At 31.9% G+C, this 23,527-nt stretch overlaps 1 protein-coding gene and 2 pseudogenes across 1 annotated transcript; 2 read left to right on the top strand and 1 right to left on the bottom strand.

The window, feature by feature from the left end:
- Positions 1 to 3,569: 3,569 nt before the first annotated feature.
- LOC109799277 (UDP-glucosyl transferase 73CC6 pseudogene) lies at positions 3,570 to 5,838 on the top strand (annotated as a pseudogene).
- A 1,677-nt stretch (positions 5,839 to 7,515) lies between these two features.
- LOC109802930 (epi-neemfruitin B 7-O-acetyltransferse L7AT pseudogene) lies at positions 7,516 to 9,422 on the top strand (annotated as a pseudogene).
- Positions 9,423 to 10,014: 592 nt separating this feature from the next.
- On the bottom strand, positions 10,015 to 13,826 carry LOC109798288 (uncharacterized). The gene is made up of 3 exons (XM_020358503.3): positions 12,702 to 13,826; positions 10,309 to 10,851; positions 10,015 to 10,218 (listed from the first exon to the last, which is right to left on the bottom strand). Exons 1-3 carry the CDS (start codon positions 13,548 to 13,550, stop codon positions 10,117 to 10,119), a joined length of 1,494 nt encoding a protein of 497 aa, XP_020214092.1. The 5' UTR covers positions 13,551 to 13,826; the 3' UTR covers positions 10,015 to 10,116.
- Positions 13,827 to 23,527: the final 9,701 nt, after the last annotated feature.

The raw sequence follows: 23,527 nt of genomic DNA, 5'->3' as shown, positions 1-23,527 counted from the left end.
TTTATTTAATTTAATTTTACTATTTTTTAAATATTTAATTTGGTCTCATCATTTTTAAAATATTCAATTTGATCATAAAATTTTAAAAATGTTAATATTATTTTTTATTTAATTTTTAAATATTTTTAATATCAATTTAGATAGAAAAGTAATATTGAATATATTTTAAAAATTAAATAATGAAATTAGATCTTTTAAAAATAGAAGGATTAAGTAAAATATTAAAAATAAATAGTGAGAATAAAAATATAATTTAACGTATTAAATTTGTTAATATACAGCTCCTATGAGAAACAGGTAATATACATGTGATGATGTGAACATGAAGAATATAATTTAAATAGTTTTTTCAATTCCAGAGAAACCTGACGGGAATACCGGTGGTCCAAAAAATTCCGTCAGAGTCTCAGAGAGCTTTTGGCCCACATGCTTGTGGCAATTGTTTTAAGCGCAAAAAAAATGGCATTTGTGGTGTTTGTGACCTGATTTCTATTTTATACAAAATTTATTGCTTTTGGACCGTCATACCAATAATATAATATAATATTAATGAGGATTAAGGATTATTTACTCTAATATAAGTGTTTGACTAATATAATTAGATATATAATTTTTTTAACTTTTGGGTATTGTTCTAAGATTTTGAGAACTGAATGGTTATATTTTATATTTGTACCGGAGAGACCGTATCGGTCACGTGGGCCAACACGTGCCATTTCGTCAGACACTCATGCATAGTAAGCCACGTACAAGCATCACCATCAACGTCGGCTCGGCATGAGGTCGAGAACCGACATCAGTCTGGTTAATGCCAATATGGACCATCATCACTCATCGAGTCGGCTCGGTCAAGTACCGTTCCGACATAGATCGTACCGGAAGTATACAAGCTGCCGTATACGGATTAGACGGCTCGGTCATTTGCCGTTCCGACTAGTATTGAATAGTCGGCTCGGCCTCTTGCCGAAGAGTTAAACAAGTCATAACGGTAATCACAATTAAGAAAGGTAAGTACATGATTAAAGCCTAACAACCAATTAGTACCGTATTACCTAATTTGGTAAATATCTGAGAGGGCCCATCACGCTCAGGCCCATGTCAGATGCTATAAATAGGTCACACACAACAAGGTATGTCACTGTTCATTAATTATCCTAGAATATCGTGCTTATCCTGACTTGAGCGTTGGAGTGCCTTTTGCAGGTACCTCCCCCCTCTGAAGAATCCGTTTGAAGTATCCGTTTGGCCCTTCTTACCAAGAAGACTACGAGTGTATCCTTAAGCAGGTACATTTTGGCGCCCACCGTGGGGCCGAACCGATAGCATTGCAGAAGCACTGAAAGTTTACGAGTAAAAGAATCATGGTAAAGACAAGGAATACTAATTTTGAGGGGCAACAGTCTGAAGACGAACATCAGTCCGGGGCCGAGACGGTTGAGGAGACAAACTTGACCGATATGGTGCGCCAGATGAAGGAAGAAATGATCGCCATGAAACAACAGCGAGAGAGAGATGCTGCCGAGATGGCTGCATTGAGAGAAGAGAATGCTGCGCTGAAAAATCAATACCGGGATCCCACATGGAAACCATCTGAGACAACTCACACACAGGGGTCGTTCCACTCGCAGGGCCCTCACTCTTCTCTTCCCCACACCTCCGTCGCCGCTCCAGCTGCGCATGCTTCGGTCGGCCGACCGATCCAGCCTTTGCCGGCCGGAGCACATCGGCATCCTTTTACCCCGAACATCATGCAGATGGCACTCCTTGACCATTGGAAGTCTTTGCCCTTAGACAAGTATGATGGCACTACCGATCCAGACGAACACGTGGATGTGTTCTTGACTCAAGTTACTCTAAGCACAAACGATGATGCTGCTCTATGCCAAATCTTCCCAACATCCTTAAAGGGACGAGCACTGAGTTGGTTTACTCGGCTTCCGGCCAACTCGATCGATTCGTTCAGTACGTTGGCTTCCCAGTTCACAATTCAATTTGCTACGGGTGGTCCAAAAAATTCCGTCAGAGTCTCAGAGAGCTTTTGGCCCACATGCTTGTGGCAATTGTTTTAAGCGCAAAAAAAATGGCATTTGTGGTGTTTGTGACCTGATTTCTATTTTATACAAAATTTATTGCTTTTGGACCGTCATACCAATAATATAATATAATATTAATGAGGATTAAGGATTATTTACTCTAATATAAGTGTTTGACTAATATAATTAGATATATAATTTTTTTAACTTTTGGGTATTGTTCTAAGATTTTGAGAACTGAATGGTTATATTTTATATTATTTTATACGGTAACATTTCACTTAATTTTATTTATTTATTTATTTATTTATTTATGTTAGAGCCTTTTATGTTTAGTTTTCTCTGAGATGTTTAGCTACATTCGGGATAAATGCTATTTATCTTCATTGTTTTGGATAAGTTTTAGATTTCCTTGTCGAAAACAGTGTATTCCCATATATCAAGGAGTACTTGACCTCTCGAAGACATTTTTTTATGATTAAATTTTATAGAAAATAATGTTTGAGTATTACATGACAATAAAATATTTTAAATGTACTTAAATAACTAAATTTTTAATAATAAATTTATTTATACTTATTTTATTTAATAACTCATATTTTATATTAAATTTTAAAGATTTAATCTTTAAAATTAAAAATTTTAGCATATAAAATAAGTTTATTAATTTTTATAAAATTTAAAAATTATTTAATACTTTATTTTATTAATTCAAATTAATGAATAATTATAAAAATATTTTATATATTAATTTAAATTAATAAAACAAATATCAAATAATTTTTAAAATTTTTAAAATATTAAACAGATGTCTCTTATTTATTTATATATATATATATATATATATATATATATATATATATAATATGTAAATTTCGCCTTCAAATATATTTTGACTTAAAAGAATAGACCCATTTTAAACTCTTACCGAGCTAGGTAGTTGAGTTCTGTTTGCAAGTACAACAATCATTTATAATTACAAGGATCGAGGACAAGGATCAAGAGCCAAGGATTGTCTAGAGAAAACTTTTTCTTACCTAGTACATTCAAATCAAGACAAGAATTTTTAGCATACATGTTTTATCCTCTTTTACATATTTTTTGAAAATTTTTTATAAGAAAATTACTATTTGTTTTTTTAAAAACACATAAATAAGTATTTTTTATCAGAAAAAAATAAAGAAAAGTATTAAATAAGAAGAAAAGATTATGTATCATAAAAGAGTTAAGATTTTTCAATATTAAAAATAAAAATAAAGATTTATAATTATAACGATAGAACTGATTCTCCAATACCATCTCTTTTGAATATCTTGTTGGGTTTCCTAAATACCGGGCTTAATTTGAAATGTATTTGTTTATTCGATGCGACCCTTTCCATATATCCGTTTGGGCGAATTTACCAGGTGGCGCCAAACCGAAGGTTCTCTCACCAATAATTTCATATTTTAACGCCCGAATATTCTCTTCTGTTTTTGCCTTAATTAATCAATCACTTCTCTTTCACTCTCTTTATAACCACCCTTGTCTCATTAACAGACGTGGGTACGTACGCAACAAAGGGTGGAATAATAATGCATTAATTTATTAACCTCGGCGGTCTCCTCACTCTTCAACTAAATAAATCTCCAATTCCTGATGCTTTCTTCTTCACTCTTCACTTTCCACTCAAACACAAAGGTAGCCATGGAAACACCAACACCCCGGGCTTTGAAAATATACTTCCTCCCATTCTTCGCACAGGGGCACCTAATCCCACTAGTCCAGCTTGCACGCTTGGTGGCGTCACGTGCCCAGCACGTCACCATCATCACCACCCCCTCCAACGCCCAACTCTTCCACAAAACCCTCAACGACGCCGCCGCCGCCGCCCACCGCGTCCGCGTTCTCCTGATCGACTTCCCAGCCGCCCAGGTTGGCCTCCCCACCGGCGTGGAGAATCTCGTGGCCGCCTCCGACAACGACACCGCCTACAAGATAAGTATGGCGGCGCACCTCATCAAACCCCAAGTGGAGTCCCTCATGAAGCAATCCCCTCCCGATGTGTTCATCCCCGACATCATGTTCACCTGGTCCAAACACTCCTCCACCGCTCTCAACATCCCCAGACTCGTCTTCAGCCCCATTTCAATCTTCGGCGTCTGCATGTTCCACGCCATCAAGGAAAACCCTCAAGCCTTTCATTCTCACTCTCGACCCTATCACATCCCGGCTCTACCACACGCTCTTACCTTGCCCATAAAACCCTCACCTGGTTTCCTTGCTATCACTCAATCTTTGTTGGACGGTGAAGAAGGAAGCCATGGGGTCATCGTAAACAGCTTTGCGGAACTCGACGTGGAGTATACCAAACACTACGAGAATCTCACTGGGAGAAAAGTGTGGCATATTGGACCTAGTTCCCTCATGGTGCAGAAAACAGTGCCTAGTGTTAAAGAAGATGAACATGAATGCCTGACATGGCTCAACTCAAAGGAAAATGATTCGGTCGTTTACATTTGTTTCGGGAGTTTGTCTCTTATTTCGGATAAGCAGCTTTATGAAATAGCCATTGGACTTGAAGCGTCAGGGCATCAGTTTCTCTGGGTGGTTCATCGGAAAAACAAAGACAAAGGCAACGAAGAAGAAGAAACATGGTTGCCGGAAGGGTTTAAGGAGAGGATGAGGGAGAAAAAGAGAGGGATGCTGATAAAGGGGTGGGCCCCACAGCCGTTGATTTTGAACCACGGTGCTGTTGGAGGGTTTGTGACGCACTGTGGGTGGAACTCGGTGGCCGAGGCTATCAGTGCTGGGGTTCCGATGATAACCATGCCGGGGTTTGGTGACCACTACTATACTGAGAAGCTGATAACGGAGGTGCATGGATTTGGGGTGGAGGTGGGCGCAGCGGAGTGGACCCTGTCGCCGTACGAGGGTAAGAAGAGTGTGGTGAGTGGGGAGAGGATAGAGAAGGCTGTGAGGAGGCTGATGGATGGTGGAGAAGGTGAGGGGATTAGGAAGAAAGCGAAGGAGATGAAGTACAAAGCTTGGAAAGCTGTTAATGAAGGTGGATCCTCTCACAACAGTCTCTTGGATTTGGTACAACATCTTAAGAGCTTTGTGCCTAACCTAGAAAAGGTAGCTAATAACTAGTTAAATAGTAATACCTTCAATTTTCATACTCTTCGTGCTACAATCAATGATAATAAGGGGTTTTCTGCCAAATTAAATTAAAAAAATTCTAAAAGTTAAAAATTAAAAAAAACTATTTATCGAAGTAAATAGTTTCTGCTAAGCTGGCATTCATGGAATAAGTGGAGCGGGGGGTTGTGCGCAATCAAGCAACGCACAAATGGAGTAGATGGAACAGGGGGTGTACACAAAAGGAAGTGGATCCTCTGACTTTATGGAGAAAAAATTATGGTAACTTAATACATTTAAACAGTTAGATTTGTAATAATAGATTAGATTGTGACACGTGTACAATATATATTTTGGTGTTTAGGGTTTAGGATTTAAATGTACACGTGTCATAATCTGGTTTATTTTTATAAATCTAATAGTTTAAATGCATTAAGTTATCTTAACTTTCATTTTTTAAAGTCAGAAAATCTGAATTCATACAGAAAGAGATCTGGCATGGATGGAGTAGGGGGGTTGTGCACAATCAGTTCTGGCATGGTTGTCCCCTTTGCATGATGAGCATGATCCAGACCAAGAGGTAGAGTGTTTTGTTTTTGTTTTTTTTTTCTTATATGTATTTTGCTTAACAACATGTAATATTTTTGTTATTGAAGAATAAAACTATAAATGTTTGGTCTTGTCAGGACTTAGTAGCAAATTTAACAAATTATTTTTATTACTACTGCCTCTATATACATGGGTCTTGTTAATTAGTTCATTTCATACACCTATATTTGTCTCTTTCAAATACAATTGACAAACCTTATTAAAAATGAATTCTACAATAGTTTTTAGAGTTGTTTATAGCAATGTTGAGATCATCCAAATAGAAATCTATGTTATAATGAAAATCAGAATGGAAGATTAATCAAGTTACGAGGCGACATGACATTTCATCAGTTGTGGCATGCAATACAACGAAGGATAATCAAAATTGATCGCAAACAAGTTCCTAAAATTTATTATCGATGTCCTATATCAATTGAAAATGGTTGCTATCAATATACACTATTCAAGTTATTTCAAGAAGACGATGTCAAGTTTATATTTAACAGTTTTGCTCAAGATCCAAAGTTGTTTGTTATTGATATTTTCATTGTTGTTGAAGATATTCAAATGTCATCATACATAATATCGAATTCAATGGCAAATTATTTTGATCGCCAGTTGAACATACTATAGTTGAAACCGATAAATGAAATTGTATCATTTCAAAGTCATAGTTTTTTTGTTCATTATGGTTTATTGTTCAATGTGTGCTTTATATTACGTTAATTACTTCTTAATATGTTTGTTGTTATGAATGTATTCACACAAAGATATGTTTCTATTTCAAAAGTTTGTTGTAATGGTTTGCTATTTGACAATGTATATGACCTACAAGTTTCTACAACATTCAATACAAATGAGTTAATTTTTATGAATACTTTTTAATTGTGTAAATTAGTCCTTATTATTTAAAATCAACGATGAGATCTCACCGGTTGGTCATTGTTATTGTTCATGCATCAAGTTTGTGCCTATTACAATTCACTTTTTTTTTTCATTTATCATGTGCCTATTTCATTTGTTCCAAAGCATAAGGATTTGTTTGGATACAAATTAGGAATATTTTTGAGAATTTTTTTACTAAAAATAAAGAATATTTTTTAATAAAAAACTTTTACAAATATTTTTAAAAGTGTATCTAAAGATGCTCGTCACGTTTGGCTACTTCCTTGTTCTCCACGAAGCATTAATGTCTTTCATTTTTGTCTATCATTTTCACGTCTCACTATTTATTTTATCTATCATTTTCTTTATCAATTTTTTCCGCCCTAATCCATGAAGGTGGATGAAAAATATCGATACACTTTCGTCAATACCGACGGCGTTACATTATTGGCTACCATGTCTAGTTGCATCTGAGGCTACCTTATCGGAATGCAACCAACGAAACAGACATTGCAGACTTTCCATTTGTCAATACCCATAATGAAATTACTGTGCAATTTTAGCACCGGTATATCCAATACATAATTCTTAGTCGATAACAATATACCAATTTAACACTAACTTTTCATTTATTCAAAACATAATTTTTTCAACATTTTTAATCAACTCAGATAGCTAAAATCAAAATTTGAATTTAAAACCGTAACTTCAAATCTATCAACCAAACTATCCCTAAATATCTAATGAATTGACACATATTCATTAAATTATGATATACATTTTAGGAGTATAATTTCACCTCCGCGCGAAATATCATATTTCTTCTTGTGTAATACTATTATGCGAGAAAAAGTGGAAGGAGCTAATTTATTTTTTTTATATATATCTTGACATATCGATGTTTAAATTTTCATGAAGAGTGACATCGACTTTTGAATATTCCGCTTTCAGCATTCCGACTTTTGAAAGCATGACTCGGTGCAAATAATATGAAAAGTTCAACATTTCTGATTCAGACAAATAGTAGTACTCATTTATTGCCAACTTTTTCCCGATATATGCCAAATTAAGTGGTGGTCGCATCTTCTATGGACATTTTTTTGGTGCCAGGAAAATCAATTACGGAAAGATAAGGGAAGACTTTTCGCCCCTCCTGCATGCATTTATATCAATAAAAATATAGGTTCAAGAGCAACCATTTTACAAACTGGCTGAGAGCAAAAAAAAAAAAAAAATGAAAGTTGAAGTAGAAATCATGTCAAGAGAAGACATTAGGCCTTCTTATCCCACACCCGCTCACCTGAAAACCTTCAAGCTTTCTCTTTTGGATCACCTTATTCCATCACCATATGCGCCTATTATCCTATTCTACACCTCACCTAACAACACTGACCCAACTTATTACCTTTCTCAAGTCCCCAAGAAGTTAGAATTGCTGAAGCAATCTTTATCAGAGACACTACCACAATTCTACCCTCTAGGTGGCAAAATCAAAGAAAACTTGTCCATTGAGTGCAATGATGAAGGTGCTAATTTTGTGCAAGCCAAAGTGAAGTGCCCTCTTGATAAATTTCTAGTCCAACCTCAGCTGAACATACTACACAAGTTTCTTCCCATTGATGTTGCTTCTGAAGAACCAAATTCAGGAACCTATGTGACTAACATTCAAGTAAACATTTTTTCATGTGGGGGAATTGCTATTGGCGTGTGTATTTCTCATCGGATCGTAGATGGGGCTGCATTAAGCACCTTCCTGAAAGGGTGGACAGAGAGGGCCAAAGGATGCAACCAAAACCAATTAATCAAACCAAACTTCATAGCATCTTCTCTTTTCCCATCATCAAACAATCCATGGTTTAGAGACTTATCATTGTGCATGTGGGGTTCCTTGTTAAAACAAGGAAACTGGGTCACAAAGAGGTTTTTGTTTAGAAACTCAGATATAGCCACACTCAAGGGTCAAACACTAGGCATAGAAAACTCCACACGTTTGGAGATAGTTTCTGCTATGCTGTGGAAGTCCCTCATGGATGTGACTAAGGCACGGTTTGGTGCACAAAGGGCTTCTTTGGTGACTCATTTGGTGAACCTGCGGAGGAGAATGGATGAGGCTCTTTGTCCTGAACATGCAATGGGGAATCTTGTTTGGCTTGTGGCTGCGGAGAACGTGAGTGATGATGAGATGGGGTTGGAGGAGTTGGTGGGGAAGCTGAGGAGTGCAATATCAAAAGTTGACGGTGCATTTGTTAAAGAATTGAGAGGTGATAAGGGAAGGTCAATTATGGAAGAGAGTCTTGGAGGAATAGGTGAGATGGGATCAAAGACTGAAGTGGATTACTTTGGATTTAGTAGTTGGTGCAATTTGGGGTTCTATGAGGCTGATTTTGGGTGGGGAAAACCCACATGGGTGAGTGGTGTTGGTGCAGTTGGTTCAGTGTTTATGAATCTTATCATCCCTATGGATACAAGGTTGGGAGATGGCATAGAAGTTTGGGTTACCTTGGAGGAGGAGCACATGACTCTTTTGGAAGCAGACCCTGAATTCCTCACTTATGCAACCCTGGATCCAAGTCCTTTGGAAATCAGTTCCAAGTTCTAGAATTAAAACCTTTTTTCTAGAAGAAAAATATGTGTATCTTTCATCCTAAGTAATTCTACTTGAGATGGTAAGATCATTATAAGCTTTCTCTTAGTATCTTTCGTATGAAGAATTTACAATTCATGCTAAAACATTCTTAGTTATTTAACCAATTGTATACCCAATATTTTATTCAAATTCGAGTATTTCTCCGAGCTTTTTCCACGGTTAGATGTCTATGCCTATTAATATAAAATTTATCGTCTCTAAAATTAAAAAAAAAAAAATAGTATTTTAGTCAGTGTATTATACAAAATAAGTATTTATTTCATATAATTAAAACTCATAACAAATAAATATTTAAATATAAAAATTATATAATAATTTAAACTCATAATAAAAAATATATTTAAATATATAAATTCTGTTTTATGTTTATACTTAATAATTTAAATTGTTATATAAATATTTTTTAATTATTGACAATTTGTTCCCCTAGGATGGATTTCACGAAAAAAGTTTAATCCTAAATTCAAACCTCGTTATACCAAAAAAATAAAACGCGAAACTTATATTAAATAAAGTCAAATACCAAAAAATGCTTAATTCAAAGAATGAGAAGAATAAGAATCGCATTTTTTAAATTATAATAAAAAATAGATAATTTTGTGCTAAATCTTGTGACATATTAGTCGTTGTGCTAAACTTTTTTGTTTTTGTTTTTGTATTAACTGATCCAAAACATTAGAAATACTAACTAGTTCATAGTTGTAGCACTCATCTCTGTCTAGCCTAGCCGCCAAGAAATCCCGAAAGTAAATACTAGTAATATATTAAAAGAAGAGGAAATTAAATACATATGGAAAACGATTGAGTTAGAATAATCAATCAATGTGAAGGACCTCTAAACTACAATTCAACAACTTCATTTTCCCTGCACTCCCCCACATCAATCACCAGACTTCCTTTCTTTTTTGTTCGTCGAACTCTACAGCAATTTCTCCTAGGAGCCTGCACAAAAACAACACAGCCAAACCCACTTGAGTAAGCAACAAGTTGGAGTTTCATTCACTTCATGTTTTCTGAAATAAAGAAAGTTACCTTGTCCCACAAAAGCGGGTCGGGTTTCTTGTAAACCTCAACGAGTTTGATCTGGGTGGGGTCCTCCATTTTCCACTTGCAAGGCGGGTTCTGCTGAAGCCGGGTGTATTGAGTTGCAGTTTCATTAGAAGCCTTGTCGTGAAGCAGTGCGTTAGAGAAATAATAGACAAATGGTTTCTGACAAACGTTACGGCTGACGGGGCGCGTGTTGAAGGGATAAGCGGTGTAATCGGCTCGCTTGTACCAGTTCAAGAACGTCCTCGCCGGCATCTCCATTTCCCGGGCAGAGAAGATGCCTCGGAATATTTGAACCGCGTAGCCCCACGAAACCGATACGGTCCAGCTACGCTCCTTGTCGTAGCAGATCGATTGCTGCATCAGCCCCGCCGGGTCCACCTTCATCGGCCCGTTAAGCCGCTTCAGGGCCTCCACCCGGCTCACGTTTGGAAATATGGGCTCTACCACGTCCAAGTGATGGAGGGATACCAGGGGCGCAACTGGATGGGCCGCCAGCAGCCCAAACAGATTCCCGTACACATCAAACTATTCACCAAACCAAAATTATAAGACCTTCATTTCTATGCACTAAAATATTATCGCAACTATAAAAAACTCGATACATCCTATGCCTTTGTACTTAACGCGACTTTAATTTTGTAGGTGAAGTAGGAACTGGGGAAGGGTCTTATCTTGTAGACTTGGACAAAAGTTTACCAATCATGGAGCAGAGCAGATTGTGGCATGTATTTCCATGGTGGGGACTGCGACGTGTCTCATAGCGTGTGACTTAGACTTATTATATTCAATTTTATGTCCCCTAAGAATATTAGTGGGGTCGCTTCAGCTGCACCCTTAGTCATGTCATTGCAAAATTACCATTGTTGTGTGACACGTGCATGGTGCATGCCTTGCACGATTAGATATTGCCCCCACGATATGATCTTTTTATATTTTGTTAAATAAATGCAAAATGTTGTAATTGAGAACCAAAAAAGCATAGATTGAAACTAGTGGTAATAAAATTGACTTTCGAGTCGGTGGAAACGCGGAACATATGGAAGTCAATTATGGGAGACCATATATGATTTCCAAGATCACCTTACTGAAAATTCTAATAAATCTTTCCCCTAACAACAAATAGATTGACAATTTAATTAAATTTGCCCCACTTTTCTGTCATTATCGACATTAAAAGTCAATTACATTGGGTAAGTAGCCATAAATGGTATCCACCTTGTGCACCCAAAAAAAGATCAGATACTTCTTCAAGAGAAAAAGTTTGGTTTAATGTATACCATCTATGTTCTAGCATCTATTGTTCTACTGGTTGTCTTTTCTGTTTTTACATTTAACTGTGCTATCTTTTTCTTCTTCTTTTTTATCATTTTTCGTTACGAGCCACTACATATATGGCCCTGTAGCAATTTTATTTTGTCGTCATCACTCTTCATATAATAAATTAATACCGACCTCTCAAATCTCTCCAAATCATATAGATTGTCTTAGAAAAATCAATTTCATCAATAAAGCGAAAGCGAAATTGTCGAAAACAACCAATAACATACAAAAGTAACAAAATTTCACTGACATAAGAAAAATAAATTCATAAATCCTAAAAGTATCTTATAATTTATTATAAACTCTACATATTTAACATATATTTAAACATATTTTTTTAATATAATCTCGGGAAGTAAAAAATGTTACATAAAGAATCCATTCCCAACCTGTAAAGGTTATTTTCTAATCAAACATGTCTCTGGCCCTTCACAACCGAAATGCTAACATATTCATAATAATCATGAAGTTAAACTTTCCTTCAGCTTTTCCAAAACTATCTTTTTTATATATAAAAATAAAAATCATAATAATGATAATAGAATTTAAATTTGACCTAATTTAAACTTTGAAATCTTTAACTACTAGATCGACATCTTATATACTATTAAATTATTATAAATAATATGACAACACATCCTAATAATAAATAAAATAAAATAAAATAAAAACACACACACACACTACATTTTCATTATGTTAAAACATTTTTTTCTTTTGAGGGATATCATTATGTTAACACAAACTGAACCTAAAATGTTTTTCAAATTTTAATGATCAAATATGAACACAATTATCCTCCACCTCCTTTTCTCACTAACCCACTTTCTCGACCACTTCCAATAATTAAATTTCTCTATTACAATCATACCAATCATATAAGTTGACTAAGTCAATATGTGAAGTCACATACAGAGTTAATTTCCCAGTCATGTTTTTCCTTTTCTGTCTAGTTTCACCCTTCCCCCAATTTCCTACCCTTTCCTAGTAACGAAACAGTAACAGTGCCAAAAACATAACATAAAAAAAAGAAATAAAAATTGCAAAGTACTAACCTGATGAAACCCTTTCTCCTTGGTGAGTGGAACCCCTAATTCTGCCATACAAGCCTGAATCCTATCATCAGAGCCATACAACCCAGGATACCTCTGAATGCACCTATCCTGCATTTTCTCCAATGCCACGGCCAAGGGATAACTAATGGCAAATCCACCACCCCCATAAGCCATATTATAAGAAAAATAAATGTTCTGCAAGTGACTCTCGGAGGAACTCCCAATGTAATAAAACTGATTGTGATCATATTTCTGCAAAACCTTGACCAAATTCTCAGCCACAAAGAAGGTATCATCATCCCCCATCACAAACCACCTCACACCCTTCATCCCAAGCCTCAGCGTCTCAGACACTATGCGCGAGATCCTAATAGCTGACCTGTGACCCTTAGGGTTCCTATACTTGAATTTGGAAGTGTCCTTGGAGATCCTCAATGGGGGCAAGGACCTCTCATCAGAAGGATCAGTTTTCACCTTCTGCTCCAACCACACCACGCCACGCATCTCCCTCGGCCTCCACCATAGCTTGATGTACTCCTTTCTCTGCTTCCAGAGCTTCGCTGAGGCTCCTATGCCGAACACTATGTGCGAAACGTTGGTTTCTTCAAATGGCGGTGACTCCTGCTGAGATATTTGTTCACGAGCGATGGGAATGTGGAGGGCTTCGTGATGATTGTGATCGCAATCGTAGGAGTGGCTAACGAATCTGAGGGAGTAGAAGAGGTAGGAGATGGAGATTAAGAGGAAGAAGAAAGCCATTAGCTTTGAGAAACTCCATGAGGAGTAGAGATGATGATGATGATGAAGGTGGTGATCTGGGTCTTTGAAATTGTTCTTCATTGTGGACATGGTCACATGAGATGAATCGAAATTCGAAACCCTAAAATGTGATCATAACTTACACTACTCGGATTCATGAGAACCCCATCAGAGAAAAAGGGTTAGAGAGAGAGAGAGGGAGAAGATTAGATTTGGTAAAGTTTTGAGCTCTCTGCTAACAGTGCCACGGAATCGGGTGGGTTATATATGGGACAGAAAACACGAAACAAATTAACAGAGACGTTCTTTGAACTTAACAGCAATTCTTAAATTGAACAATAGATAGGACAATGCCAAAAGGCAAACATCGGGTGTTCATCCTATATGGATTAAAGAAGAAAAAAACTGAAATTTCAAATTAAATTCATTTCATTGTTACCTTCTTATTTAAAAGTCAAACTAAATTAAATGTAATTAATTCGGTTACTAAATTTATATTTTTCAATTCAAACAAATTTAATAAATTATTTTTTATTTTTAATTAATATATTTTGAATATATAGTTTAAATTTTTCTTTAATTTTCATTTTATATTTTGCTTTTAATTTTTTTCCAAATAATTTATAATTATTAATAAAGATAATAGTCCTTTTAATAAATGCTTTCATCTTATACACACACAAAAAAATTAATTTCTTTCATCTTTATGTTTTCTTTAACTTTTTTGTTTATTAAAATATATAATGACTCTTTTTTTAATCCACTAGACTTATAATAATAATTCAAATATTCAAATTTAGGATAATGTATTACCTTAAATCTCTTACTACTACATTGACTCTAATAGTTTAGAATAACTCAATTATAAAAATATGCTAAATAGAGGATAAAATAATATATATATATATATATATATATATATATATATATATGTTTACTTATATTTTCTTTTCATTCAATAATTTGTATTATACATTAAATTTTAATGATTTAATTGTTAAATTAAAATTTTTTAATATATAGATTAAATATGAAAATTTTTAAAATTTTGAAAACTATTTAATACTCTATTTTATTAATTCAAAATAATAGATGTTCATAAAAGTATTTCATATGTTAACTTGAATTAATTAAACGGAGTATCAAATAATTTTTAAATTTTTGAAAAAATTGTATACTTGATCTATGCATTAAAAAATTTTAATTTAATGATTGGATCGTTAAAATTTGATATAGAACATAAGTTATTAAATGGAATAAGTGTAGATATATTTACCCTTTGAGTAAGTGAATCCCCTCTCTCTATATATAATTGTGTGTAACTATTAAGTGTCTTAATTTACTAGTATTATATAATATCAAATATCTTGATTTTCCATGTTTATTGTGCAAACTTTTTCTATTTTCTATCTTTTTATTATATATGTCTCTATATATAAATTAAAATAATTATATTTTTAAAGATTATTTTTCAACAAAAATATTTTGAATTGTTTTTCTTTCGATGATAACATTTTTAAGATATTTTTTCTTAACTTATTATTAACCTTCAATGATAACATTTTTAAAAGCTTTTATTTAACTAAAGAGTTTTTAGAGATTTTTTTAACTCCTTATCTAATTCAGTTTTTTATTTATTATAATTATTTATGATTACATTTTAATATTTTAAAAATAAATTATCAATAAATGAAAATAATATTATACTACGATATATTATTTATCATAAATTATTATTATCAATTATTGGATAATACTTCACTTTTTTCATTAAGTTTGTAGAGAAAAAAAATCAAATTTAGATGAAATGTGTGCAATTAAGTAGAAAATGGACCATTATTACATGCATGGTCATGTCACAAGTAGAAGCACATCCATGTTAAGAAGCACAATCATGCTTACCAACAGTACAATCATACTTGGTCAATGAAGCACACCCTTCCCACTTTTAAAGCACCCTCGTGTCTCCGTCCATTGTGTTGTGAAGCACAATTATACTTACTAATATGCATGGTTGTGCTTGGCTAACTAAGCACGCTTATGCTCCCTTTGTCCTACACTTAAGTATGTCATGAACACAACTATGTTTCCCTAATGCACAACATACTTAAAAGTCCGCTCTTGTATTTTTGACTATAAATAAGGATGTCTAGTGTACATTGTTATCATCCAACTTTTATCTAGTTTTAACTATATCTTTTCTTATATTTTCTTCTATTTCTTGTAAGGGTTAAAGGTCATACCCTTGGAGAAGGATTCTCCTTCTCGCAGTTAATTTTTTTTCCCTTTATTTAAAGGATTCTAGTAACATATCTGACTAATTCTTTCATTTTAAGGTTGTGATCTAATTGTTCTTTGTAAGTCTTCAATGATAAATTCATGAATTATTTTTGTTAATTGTCAAATTATTTTAGTATATTATTTCTTATATTAGTTAGCCAGAAGTGCATGATCAAAATCTTTTAATCAACAAAAATATAAAATAAATATGTTATGAGAATTTATTTTAGAATAAAACTTTTATAATCAATTTAGGTTTTTCTTAAGATAAACATGTTAGCTTTCTAGAATCATAGAGTTGTTAATAATTTTAGAAGTAAAATTGATAATATTATTTTATAATTTATGAACTTTATCCCGAAAGATTGGAAAAAATAAGTTACGTTTTTAGGGTTTTTTCTTTGAATTTCAATAAAAAAAATTTCTTAGTTTTAATTTCTAAATTTTAAATTAATATTCTCTCAAACAAGTTTTGTTCTTATCAAATTACTAAAAGTCATGATTAAATTGATAATTAGTTGAATCTAATCTTTTGAGTTCAATATATAAACTTTATTCATTGTTACTTCTGTAGAAATGTACAATTGTTTTAAGTGCATTTCACATATGCAACACCAATCTATGAACACTTTTGACAATATATAATCTATTGATTTTTTTATTTACAAAAAATTAAATATAAATTTTAATTTTATTGTAGATAAATAATTTTATACTTTCAATTAATAAGATATAATTAGTTATGATTTTAAAAATAATTATTCAAAAGTTAATAAAATATTTATTATCATAGCAATAAAATTTAATCTCAAACCGCTCGTATAAACTATTTAAATTTCACCTCTAAACTAATAGTCTAACGAAGAAAACTAATAAGTTTACGACACACAACAAATTATAATTAAACAAAGCATAAAATATATTTGTACTTTCAGTTATTTTAATTGAATTCTTAAATATATTTCAAATAAACAATATATATTAATTCATTCACAAAATAAGTTTAAAATATAATGTATGACGAGCGTATAATTTTTTTAAAGTATAATGACTCTAGTCGATCGTATATTTATTTTTTAATGGATGATCTTAATTATCGTATTAAAGAAATTATATTGTCGTTTATATAAGTTAACTTCATATATTTTATAGTTAATCAAAAAAATATTTTATTATATATTTTCACTTCCTACTCTGCCTTTACACGTGTCTACGCACAAAATCACTAACTAAAGGATAACGTAGAAAAAACAAGTGTTTCTTGTTTTTCTCCGCTTAACAGAAATATCAACTTCCCTCACGAACTCAACATATGTTTTTACCTATATACTGAACCATGGTAACGCTCTCCGAACTCATACGAGAAACTTGGAAGAACTATCATGGAAATTGCTTGCATAACTGTTAATTTGCTATGAAGATAAAGGATTTGAGATGCATTTATCTGTGATTGTATAACTTGCCAACAACATTGCATTTGGTTCAAATCTCGAATCTACTACTGCAACACGCAACTATTAATATGGCATATGTTTTGATAATAAATGATAACTGATTAAAAATTAAAGTATGAGAGTATGTTGTTATTGTATTAAAAACTGGCGAATAATTAGTTGCAGAAGAGTGTGTTTACCTTCTCAGTTATCATACTCTTGTATTACTTTATAAGTTAATTTATATAAACATTTATAACCTTTTTAATTAGATTTGTTTTGTCTAATTTTCAAAATATAATTCTCCATATGAATAAGAATATCTATCGTGTACAAATGTGTTTTTAAAAGTTAATTTTCAAATGAGAATATTTTTCCTTTTAATAGGATATTTTTTATGAATTTTTCTTTATTTTTTAATTTATCATTTTATATTTATTTCTTAATTAAATTTTGTTAGATTTCAAGTATGAAGTGAGTCTCACATTGGTTAGAATTAAATGTTATTGTTGAGTAATATATAAGTGAGAAAGACATACCTACTTAATGTTTTAAGGTTTTGAGTTATGTTATGGTGTTAAGTTCATTTGTATAGATTATTCATTATCCATTGTGTGAAGTGTTTTCTAATAGTGGTATCAGAACTAATAATTTTATCAAGTGACTAGTAATTAACGCAGACGAGTGTTAAGTAATGGAATTGGTTTTGGACGCCAAACGTGAATTGGCGTAGGGTCCAAGAATAAAATCATACGTGTAGCAAAAAGTCTCCCAAGAGGTGTGGAGGATGTGTTCCATTGATGTGCAACGACAGTACAAGTAGGCCATCATTGAATGCTCATAGACAAAAAAAATACTTCTACTTGAAGGGAGTGTGACTGTGTGAAAGAGACTCATACTTGAGGGGGAGTGTTGGAGTTCAAGTGTGAAGTGAGTCTCACATCAATTATGATTGGGCATATTAAGTAATATATAAGTGAGAAAGACCCACCAACTTAATGCTTTAAGGTTTTGGGTTGAGATGTGGTGTCAAGCTCACTTATGTAATGTACTCATTAGTCACTACAATGGATGGAGTGCTCTTTAGTGTTAAAACTCCTCGACCTAACAATGTTATTAGAGTCGATGGTTCAATGGAATTGGTGATGGATCCTTCCTAAAGTGAAGAGAGAGTGTTCCATTAAGTGTGTTAAAGTGTGCTAAAGTATTATGACTAACGAATTTAAATGTTCAAATGAATGTTTTATACCTTAACAAATCAATAGTTGTTGTCTTAGAACTCCTATTCTGTTAAGAGTGTATAAAAGCATGAAAAGTAGTTGAAAAAAGGACAAAGATCCTGAATTTCACGGAAAAGGCATTGAAAAAGGACTATATTCTTGCCTATACGCTGAATTTGCTTCTTGTTATTCACACTTCCTACTTTACTCTAATAAGTAGCTTGATTTATCAATGATAAAGAGTACATTTAGGTGAAACACATTAATTGAAGCATTTAATGCACCAACGAATACTTTCTCTCTCTAAAAATCAAATGAAGGAGTAAGACGAAATAGTTCTATGAATCAGACTCGAGAAACTACAATGCTCATCTCTTTCAAAGCTACTATATAAAGTTCTAAAACTCAAAAGAAGATAGAGAAACATATACAAAGAACATAACTGTAAATATAGAATAACTATTTTGTACTAATCTATTAAAAAATCTTCTTCAAGAGTCTTTTATACTGAAACAATTTGTTGTAATCATGTCTAAAAGAGATGACAACTACAACCTTGTAATACCTTCATAACCATTGTCATAAGGTAGAGTCTGAAAAGGCTTGACTATAAAAGAATACTTGAGTTTGAGCTTGGAGAGGCTTGTTTGTAAAAGAATACTTGGATAGTAGCTCGAAGAGGTTAGTCAAAGAATACTTGTTTAAGCCATAAGTGCTTAGTAAAATAATACTTGTAACTTTATTAAAAGTTAGTAGAACTCAATCTGGTTGGATTGAGAACTAGATGTAGCATCAGTGGTTGAGGTCAACCAGTATAAAAATACTTTTTATTGATTACTCTTACTAACCCTTTGTCTATTGCAGATACTACTTCACGAACTTGAAAACGTGCGAGTTTTAGATATATACCATTCAACCACCTTTCTAGTGTCTATTTTTTCTTCATACTTAAGGTTTTGGTTTATATTGTGGTGTCAAACTCACTTGTATGATTTACTCACTACTCTTTGGAGTGCTCCCTAATGTTTAATATGACAGCCTCTATCCTTCATGCATAAATTCAATAATATAAAAAATAAAAAAAAAATGTTTGAAAAATACTTTATTAAATTGAACAGAAAAGTAAAGGTATCATATTACGACCCTTCAAAATAACAAAACTTAAACTAAAAATAGTTTCAAAGAATACTAATTACTGAAACGAAAATATCTTTTAAGAGAAAATAGTCCCTCACTAGAACCACGATATAACATCCTATACTCAGTTCCTGTGTCTGAACCAGAAACATTGTTGACACTTATTTTGTAAAGGATGAGCACTAGAAACATGCTGGTGTGTTGTATGGATTAGAGGTTTTTTGTTAATTATAAAATCATTATAAAGCTTAAAAATAATGAAAATTCATTTCTATAATAGATTAAGGAACTAGCCCGTGGGCCGTGACAGAATCAAAGTTCTCTCTTCCAAATTTTCTGATGATGTTTATGAACATAATTAGAAGAAAAAAGGAAAAAAAATCTCTGCTGCTCATGGATTTATTATGTTTATTTCTTTGATTGTTTTCAGCCTATTATAGCCAGAGCTTTAATAGCGGATTGGTGTTGCCTGAGTAGAGTTCACGGAATGTAAGGGTTCTTGTGGCCGTAAGTATATTTTACTTTTATTTTTTTGTCTGTTCAATTATTCCTTTGTTCTTACTTTTTTAATGGAGTTCATCTCATGACTTGATAGATATAAATAAATATTCTGTGTAAATGTGGTGTTAAACTACATTCATTTTACATATACTGAAGGATTGCTTTTCAGTTTTTACACTTGCTTGTGGGTGCAGTTCTTGCAAATCATTTTTCTCCCAGCAACTGGCCATTTTTAAGGAAGCAAAACTTGCAAGGTAATCTGTTTGTTTGACATAAATGTAAAAAGAAAAATGTTTGACTTATAATGTAATATGCCTTTTAATTTAGTAGTATTTCAATTTTTAAACTGGTGTGATATTTAGCAATTGGTTAAGTTATATATTAAGGATATCTATAACTACTTTCCAGGCATGTTATATGTATAGACGTATGAGATTTGTATTATTTAATACACGCAGCTTTCTATTCGTTTATCTGATTATCTCCTTATATGTCAAAATATTTGTGGCACTAAAACTTACAAAGCAAGTATGCATTCATATGATTCTTTTATGATATTGAAGATGTTTATGCTCATGAGACAAAGAATCTACTGATATTGTCACAGCAGGCTCTGATTTACTACAGAAATTGGACTAATTGGCTTAAATAAGTAAATTAATTTACTTATCTAGTTTTTTCTTCTTCTTGAACCTTGTCAGATGGATGTAGTAATGGATAAATCATGGATTGATATGCCAAGGAATACAATAGAATATCTAAATGGATTAAATAAATTCTTAGATTTTTCTTTTGAAAATCGATCTGTCAATGGTGCAATAAGGTGTCCATGTCCTAAATGTCATTTTAGTAAATGAAAAACTAGAAATGTTGTGTTTGACCACTTGATTTGTAAGCAAATTTCATGTCAGGAACAATACGTTTCTTGCCTAAACATAGATCAATTAATATCAAGGATTGTGTGAGTTGCTTAAATGTCATTAGAATTAGGCATAATAGCAAGCACATGAATTTATAGATTTAATATAATGTTTTTCTCTAAAAATAAAAGTGAATCTGTGTTAAGATCATACATTGTCTAAGAATAAGATCAAGGTACTCCAAATAAGACTTAAATTCAAACTTTGGTGATTGTTATCGTAACTTTTATGAATAAAAAATATTTATTTATTTAATAAGACTTATATAAGATATAATTATTGATAATAAAAATGTTATATATCTTCGATTGTGAAGCCTTCTTAATGGATCAGTTGTGATTGATTACTTCAGCCACTCATTGGTGCTTTGAGTTCACATATTGATTTATATATATTGATCGAAGTGGAAGTGGAGTTTGAGTTGGTAAGATTGGTCTACACAATATATATAACTAATAGCTAGTTTCTTCAGAAGGAGAAAATCACCGATGAAAATTTTGAACCGTTATTAGTACTTGGTTCAAAGTGTCATTAACACTACGATGCTTTTGTGTTGAGAGTTTGTGGGAACTGAAAAAGAAGTTGTCTTCTTCTTCTTCTTCTAACGTGGAAGGGAGACAATGAATGCTTGTAAGACTCAAATATAAAGCTAACTGCGTTAATTGAGGATTTAGTTAATGCTTTATAATGCGAGTTTGTGTAGTTGGTTGTCTCCCACTTGGCCACTTCAGTTCTTCAACAACGGTTTTGAAATTTCATTTGTAGGAATGTTGTTTAAGAAATTATTAATATTTAAGAGTCTTGTTAATTACATCTTTATCTTAAATGATCCCACAAGAATTACATATTATAAAAAATATCATAAAATGACACATATATCATATAGTGACATATACCATATCTAAATAATCTCACAAGAATGACACACACTATAAAAATTGTCACTAAAAATTACTTTTATTTATATAATAAATATAATATATATTGATATATTATTCAAAAATATATGCATAAACTATAATGATACAAAGATATTAAAAAGTTGTGTTAGAGATAAAGTAAGTGGTTTTTAATCTTATTGAAAATTTTAAAAAATATTGTTTGTTAACTATTTCATTACATGAGATCATGTTTTATCCTAAATTCTAATATAAAATTTTTATTTATAAAAAAATATCATTATCTTAAGATTATTTATTAACGAATTAATATTATGAATCTTTTATTACAAATCACACAAAAAAATATTGAAAATATAGTAAAACTCATTAATAATTTTTAATATATTTTTTCGCTTTTGATTCTTTGATCAGTGTGCTAGGACTTGGGAGCACTAGTTGACACTTTTCAAAATTTAATCGAGTGAGCAACTCCACTTGCTAATGTTAAACACTTAGAACATAATTGGAGTGCTTTTGTTTAATGGATGGATGAATGAATGAATTAGTTTCAACAATACACTAATAAGTTGGGTATGAAGTAGGTATATACGCTAATCAACGTATCAACCGAAATGCAAGTTCATTTTATATATTCTGTAGCACACAAACAGTATAATTATGTGTAAAAGATTAATTGAGGCATGCATTAAACAAAATATTTGAACGATAATAGTACTATAAACTTTTCAATTTTCTATTAAAATTTTTTAATTTTCATATAAGATACTAGTTTTTTTTAAATATATCATAACCTTTAAATATATATATATATATATATATATATATATATAAATTTCATTATTTAAATACTCTTAGTTAAATACAATTTCAAAATATATTCTTTTTAGTTTCATTTCATATTTTACTTTTTGTTAACTATCATGGAAGTTTATTAAAAAAATTATCAAGTGTTTTCTTATCGATATAGTTTTTTGATGTATTCTTATTTTCTAGTTACATATTATAGGTGTAAAATATTCCCTGACATTAACAATAACTAATTTTTACTGAAAAAAACGATTGATCATGTTGATGTTTCCATTGGAACGAGAGAAAATAATAGAAGAAAAGAGAAAAATTGAAAAATAATATTCTTTCAATTAATTAGGAGAAATAACTAAAAAAATATGTGAGCCTCACCAATTCAGTCTTATTCTAAAATGAAAAAAAAAAATGATAGAGAAATGTTGTTTTATTCATTATACGACTAAAATGTCATTATATTTGTACACCTTTTATATATATATATATATATATATATATATATATATATATATATTTATAGAGATATTTATATTAATGACATTTTATATACTTAATTAATCTTCTTTCTTTTCATATTTTTCCACTCAATTAATTTACAAGATTATTTTATTTTTCTTTTCTTTATTTTTATTTTTTTATTCTAAACTAAACACACTCTTTGTAAGATATATTCTTTTAGATGCATTTTTTTATTCAGTTTTTAACTTGTGTTGTTCCTTAAAAAATTCGAACTCAGTTTTACTTGGAGTCTTGGGCTTATAATATGTTGGTCGATTTATTCTTATTTAATTACACTCATGCCATCTATTTCAAATAAAGTAATTTTTTTTTCTTACTTTCACTTTTGAATCACCATGTATCATAATTCTA

The sequence above is a fragment of the Cajanus cajan genome, chromosome 3, assembly GCF_000230855.2.
Source record: "Cajanus cajan strain Asha chromosome 3, NIPB_CcT2T_4, whole genome shotgun sequence".
Classification (NCBI taxonomy): Eukaryota; Viridiplantae; Streptophyta; class Magnoliopsida; order Fabales; family Fabaceae; genus Cajanus; species Cajanus cajan.
This window is presented reverse-complemented; position numbering and strand designations above follow the sequence as displayed.

Excerpts from the sequence above, each read along its gene's own strand:
- LOC109798288 (XM_020358503.3), bottom strand. The coding sequence starts at position 13,550 with ATGTCCACAATGAAGAACAATTTCAAAGACCCAGATCACCACCTTCAT. Across the intron at positions 10,852-12,701 it reads AGGAGAAAGGGTTTCATCAG|TTTGATGTGTACGGGAATCT; the intron begins GTTAGTACTTTG and ends TTTGGTGAATAG. Across the intron at positions 10,219-10,308 it reads ACCCGCTTTTGTGGGACAAG|GCTCCTAGGAGAAATTGCTG; the intron begins GTAACTTTCTTT and ends GTTTTTGTGCAG.